General features: G+C 44.5%; 1 protein-coding gene across 1 annotated transcript; it reads right to left on the bottom strand.

Moving 5' to 3' along the window:
• Window positions 1–445: 445 nt before the first annotated feature.
• On the bottom strand, window positions 446–5,543 carry CCDC166 (coiled-coil domain containing 166). The gene is made up of 2 exons (XM_010566765.1): window positions 2,715–5,543; window positions 446–2,266 (listed from the first exon to the last, which is right to left on the bottom strand). The coding sequence occupies exon 1, from the start codon at window positions 4,066–4,068 to the stop codon at window positions 3,025–3,027; it is 1,044 nt and encodes a 347-aa protein (XP_010565067.1). The 5' UTR covers window positions 4,069–5,543; the 3' UTR covers window positions 446–2,266; window positions 2,715–3,024.
• Between the last annotated feature and the right edge of the window lie 373 nt (window positions 5,544–5,916).

The raw sequence follows: 5,916 nt of genomic DNA, 5'->3' as shown, positions 1-5,916 counted from the left end.
TCTTCTTAGTAGCCGGTACAATGCTGTGGTTTGGATTTAGCACGAGAATAATGTTGATAACGCACTGGTGTTTTAGTTGTTGCAGAGTAGCGCTTATCCGAAGTCAGGGATCTTTCGGTTTCCCATGCTCTGCCAGCAAGCAGGGGCACATGAAGCTGGGAGGGAGCGCGGCCAGGACAGCTGACCCGAACTAGCCAAAGGGATATTCCATACCATAGCATGTCATGCTCGGTATATAAACTGGGGGGAGTGGACCGGGAGGTGCGGATTGCTGCTCGGGCATCGCTCAGCAGGTGATGAGCAACTGCACTGTGCATCACTTGTCTTATTGGTTTTTTTTCTTTTTGTTATATTCCTTTTCATTACTATTATTACTATATGTTATTATTATTGTTGTTAGTATTATATTTTATTTTACTTTAGTTATTAAATTGTTCTTAGCTCAACCCACGAGTTTTACTTTTTTTTTCAATTCCCCTCCTCATCCCACTGGGAGCAGGAGGAGTGAGTGAGTGGATGTTTGGTGCTTGGCTCCCAGCTGGGGCTGAACCACGATAACTAAAGTGTGCTAGTGTCAGCAGGGGATGTCAGACATTGCTCTCAGCACCTGGTATCATTCAAATGCACTGTAAAAAAAATTCCTACTTTTTTTTAATCTAGCAATTGAGATTGCTAATGCCAACAATGCAAACCTTTTCTTGTTAGCAGCGTGTTCTGGCAGACACTGATTCCCACAATGTCCTTGTTGACAAACTGAGTAAGTACAGACTAGTTAAGTGCATGGTTAGACAGACTGAAAACTTGCTGAACTGCTGGAACCAAAGGTTTGTCATCAGTGACGTGAAGTCCGGCTGGAGGTCAGTTGCTAGTAGTGTACCCAAGGGGTCAATAGAGGTGCCAGTACTGTTTAGTTTCTTCATTAATCAGCTCGATGGTGGGCTGGAGTGCAGCCTCAGCAAGTTTGCAGATGACACAAACAGGGAGGAGTGGTTGACGGAGCAGATGGTCGTGCTGCTATTCTGAGGGACCCTGTCAGGCTGGAGAAATGGGCCAACAGGAACCCTGTGAGCTTCATCACTGGAAAAAGGCAAGTCCTGCAGCTGGGGAGGAATAAACCCCTGCACCAGTACAGGCTGGCAGCTATCACGCTAGAAGACAGCTTGGCAGGAAAGGACCGGGAGGTCCTGGTGGACACCAGGTTGGCCATGAGCCAGCAGATGTGCTCTTGCAGCAAAGGTGGCAAACGTCATCCCGGGCTGTGCTAGGAAGAACCTTGCCAGCTGTTTGAAGGAGGTGATCCTTCCCTTTTACTCAGCACTGAGAGACCACACCTAGGGTATCCTGTATGCTTCTGGGCTCCCCAGTATAAGACAGACGTGGACATGCAGGATTGTGTCCAGCAAAGGGCCACAAAGATGATTAAGGCTTGGAGCATCTGTGATACAGGAAGAGGCTGAGAGCTGGGATTGTTTAGCCTGGAAAAGGCTTAGGGGATCTTACTAAAGTGTTTAAATATCAGGTGGAGCAGGGGGGAAGACAGAGCTGGACTGTTCTGAAATTGAAATTTGTGATGGAATTGAAATTCCATTTAAATGTAAGAAATAACTTGTTTTACTGTTTTAAGTGTGGTCAAACACTGGAACAGGCTGCACAGAGAGGCTGTGGAGCCTCCATCCTTGGAGATACTCAAAAGCCACTGAAAGTGGCCCTGCTCTGCTTGACCCTTCTTTGAGGTCTCTTCCAATCTCAGCTAAGGTCTGCTTCTCTATGAAAGATCCCTGTGTGAGTATTAAAACTTAAAGTAAGGGCGACCTCTGGTGTCATTGTTGATGAGGTAACCAAAATCCAGAAGTGTTCAACTTGGAAAGTGAAGGTAGCAGCAGCCTATTAGAAACAGAACTCTCTACGTCTTGCTTCTCAAGTGAAACACTAAAGCAAGAAAAGAATGAGAAGAAAGTAAAAGTTGCTAAGAATATATTCAGTGAATGTATTTTATTGATAGTTATGACCAACGGTCAAATACCTCAACTGCTTATATTGTTTAAAGGATTTGGTTGCTTGCATATTTATTTTCTGTCCTTTGGAGACTAGCAGAAGGTAGAATAAAGTCCTTGCCACGTAGAAGATTTGGGAAAATGAATGTTGCTGAAGGGAAGAGCTGGCCGACATTGGTTCATACTATGGTATCAGTAGATGTAGTTTGTAGTGAAAAGTAATATAGAGATTGCCTCACTATGTCTAAGAATATAATTTGCCCATGGTAAATGTCGTGGTTTCAACCCAGCCGGTAACAAAGAACCACGCGGCCACTCGCTCACTCCTCCCGCCCCCCTCCGGTGGGATAGGGGGAAGACGGAGGAGAGGGAAAAAAAACCCCAAACCTGGAACCTCAAGGGTTAAGATAAAGGCAGTTTACTGGAACGACACAAAGAAATTGCAACAACAACAACGGTACTAATGAAAAAGTATACAAAAAGAGTGATGCACAGTGCAACTGCTCACCACCCGGGACCCGACGCTCTGCCACTTCCCCCACCGAAAAGAAGCGCCCACCCCCCGGCCCGCTCCCCATTTATATACTGAGCATGATGTCACATGGTATGGAATAGCTCCTTGGCCAGTTCAGGTCAGCTGCCCCGGCTATGCCCCCCACCTCCCAGGTTCCTGTAAAAAAAAAAATTAACTCTATCCCAGCTGAACCCAGGACAGTAAATTACTAATTAATGAAACATCAAAGTCTGATCTCAAAGAGAAAATGTCATTGTTTATTTTGGGATGTGAAAGGATTGCAGTTTCAAATGTCTTAATACAGATGTCATGAAAGCTAAAGCTGAGGTTACTTTTAAGATCTGTGGTCTGGATTGCATGCTGAGCATGAGCTATGTAAATCAATCCTTTCATCCACCTGCAGAACACTTACTTCTGTATACTCTGTTAACTAACTAATAGTGGCAACAGCTGACAGTCCAGCTACGTCTACTGATATATTGGCATGAGCAAGGAGTGGAGAAGTGGTTTTTTAGGTTAATGGGCACATCTGAACGGGCTGTGAGAGCTGTAGGTTTCGCAATTTGTGTTGTGTGCCTCATGCTGGTGTAACCAGTGGTGCATGTGTGCCATGTCCTGAGTGTATTTGTTCTCCCGAAGAAGCTGCTGCTGCTGCTCTCTCAGTTGAACTTTGGTTTCTTTAAGGATTTTTGAGTATTGGATGAGTCTGAGCAATTCCTGGTGCAGATGCCAATTCTCTGCTTTTACTTGTTTGATATGCTGAATTAGAGATTGTATTGCTGCTTCTTCTGCTCTCTTGGTGAGAACTTGGATCTTCTGATGAAAGTCCATCTCACAGTCAGCCTTGGCGTGCAGAAATCTGCTCTTGATTTTCTGCATTTCATCTGAATGCTGTATCTTTGTGACCAACAATTCCTTCTCCAGCTCTTTAATCTTTTTCATCTGTTCCAGCTGAACAGATGGATCTTTGAAAGGCTGCAGGTCTTCAACCTCCTTTTTCATAAGAGAGTACTTTGTCTCCATATTCATCAGAGCGCTCCTTACCTCCTTCTCTTTTTCTGTATACTGTGAGATTACCTTCTCTTTCTGCATCCGAACTTGAGACAGATCAGTGTGATTCTGGTCATTTAGTGTTATTATCAGATTCTGGCACTTCTGGCTGTGTTTTTTTATGTAAGAGAGGTAAGCATTGCTCTCTTCCTGATTCCGTTGGGCTTCCTTTTCTAGAAATTTGTTCTCCTGCAGGAAATGCTCCAGTCTTCCCATGTATGTGTTCATATGTTCAGTGAGAATCTTGTATTCCTTCTGCAAGTACAGTTTCCTCTCTTTGACAAGTGTTTCCATGTCACTTATTCCTTTGGATATATCTCCATTCTTGGTTCTTGCTTCTTGCTTGTTTTTCCCAGCACGCGTGGTATCTTGTTTCATCTGCTTTGTCTTGGATGCCATATTCCACACTGGGAGTATCAAACTCTGGCAAGCTGTAACAGAATGAAAAATTACAAATTCTAAGCGAGCATTTATGCCACGTGTTTGACTGTTGCTTTTTTCCCCAGTCATACCCTCTTATGTTATTATGTTTTCAACTGATCATTTTGGCAGCTAACATGTTTCACCTAAAATTTTTCATGTCTGGTCTATGTCTTGAGTTGAAGCACACATGCACATGTGCATGTGCATTTTTACATTCCTAGTTAATGGAGGAGTAGTTCTGCTAATCTAAAAATACGCATCTTTTTAAGACTTCTTTTTTGTCATATAAAGTTGTGTTATTTCTGTAGTTTGGAGTACAAAGTCAAATTCCACTGGTGAATTATTATGGCTGTATATTGTGTACTGTCTTTCTGTAGGCAGTAGATCTTGTCCATAAAACTTCAGCAGCAGGTAAGTACTGAAGTACTAACAGAGACATGCCTGAAACTTAGAAATTCATAAAGCAAATTCTAAAATACAACTGCTAAGTCATCATGCTGGACTGGAAGCTACCTGTAGAAAATGTTATGGACAGTAGTACACATTAAGCCCTGTCCCTCCATCAATGTTAGATTCCTGTATTTGTATTTGAAGAGATAGCTGCATCCTTTTCCTGGATTTAGGAAGTTAAGTCAGTATTGTCTTACAAAATGAGAGCAGAAAAGGAAATGTTGCCGCCAATTTTAACCTAGGGCTTCAATGATCAATCAAGGCATCTACTCACTTTGGAGAGTGACCACATTCTTATCCTTCTGCTGCCTGAGGTAACATAAACCGGTATCTTGGACATAGTCTTGACTATAATGTCATTTGAGATATGACACAGATAACTAAGTATTTATGAATACAGAGAGAGTCAAAGAATGACCATAAAGGGGATAATGGCTAAAGAAACATCCTCCCAGATCCAGTTATGGAATGTGTGCCATGGACACAGTCTTGAGCAACCTGCTCTGGTTAACCCTGCTTGAGCAAGGGGCTGGACTAGACAATCTCCTGGGGTCCCTTCCAGCCTCAACTATTTGGTGGTTCTCTGAATCTGTCCTATCAGGTCATGCTGAGGTACTTAATGCTTTCTTTGCCTCAGTCTTTGATAGTAAGACCAGTTGTTCTCTGGATATCTAGCCCCCTGAGCTGCTGGAAGGCAGGGACGGGGAGCAGAAAGAATCTCCCATAATCCAGGAGGAAGTGGTTAGCGACCTGCTACACCACTTAGACACATACATGTCTATGGAGCCGGATGGGATCCATCCAGGGGTACTGAGGGAGCTGGTGGAAGTGCTCACCAAGCCACTTTCCATCATTTATCAGCAGTCCTGGCTACCCGGGGAGGGCCTGGTTGGCTGGAAGTTAGCATATGTGACACCCAAGACAGGCCAGAAGGACGATCTGGAGGACTATGGGTCTGTCAGTCTGACCTCAGTGCCGGGGAAGGTTATGGAGCAGATCATCTTGAGTGCCATGATGCGGCACGTACAGGACAATGAGGTGATCAGGCCCAGTCAGCAGGGGTTTAGGAAAGGCAGGTCCTGCTTGACTAACCTGATCTCCTTCTATGACAAGGTGACTTGCTTAGTGGGTGAGGGAAAGGCTGTGGATGTTGTCTACCTAGACTTCAGTAAAGCCTTTGACACCATTTCCTGCAGCATTCTCCTGGAGGAACTGGCTGCCTATGGCTTGCACAGGTGTACTCTTTGCTGGGTAAGTGGTGAATGGAGTTAAATCCAGTTGGTGGCCGGTTACAAGTGGTGTTCCTCAGGGCTCAGTTTTGGGGCCAGTTCTTTTTAGTATCTTTATCAATGATCTGGATGAGGGGATTGAGTGCACCCTCAGTAAGTTTGCAGATGACACCAAGTTGGGAGGGAGGGTTGATCTGCTCGAGGCTTGGAAGGCTCTACAGAGGGATCTGGACAGGTCGTATCGATGGGCTGAGGC

Source organism: Haliaeetus leucocephalus, unplaced genomic scaffold (assembly GCF_000737465.1).
Source record: "Haliaeetus leucocephalus isolate CR32 unplaced genomic scaffold, Haliaeetus_leucocephalus-4.0 Scaffold218, whole genome shotgun sequence".
Lineage (NCBI taxonomy): Eukaryota > Metazoa > Chordata > Aves > Accipitriformes > Accipitridae > Haliaeetus > Haliaeetus leucocephalus.
Note: the sequence above shows the minus strand (reverse complement) of the source record. Positions and strands in the feature narration are given on the sequence as shown.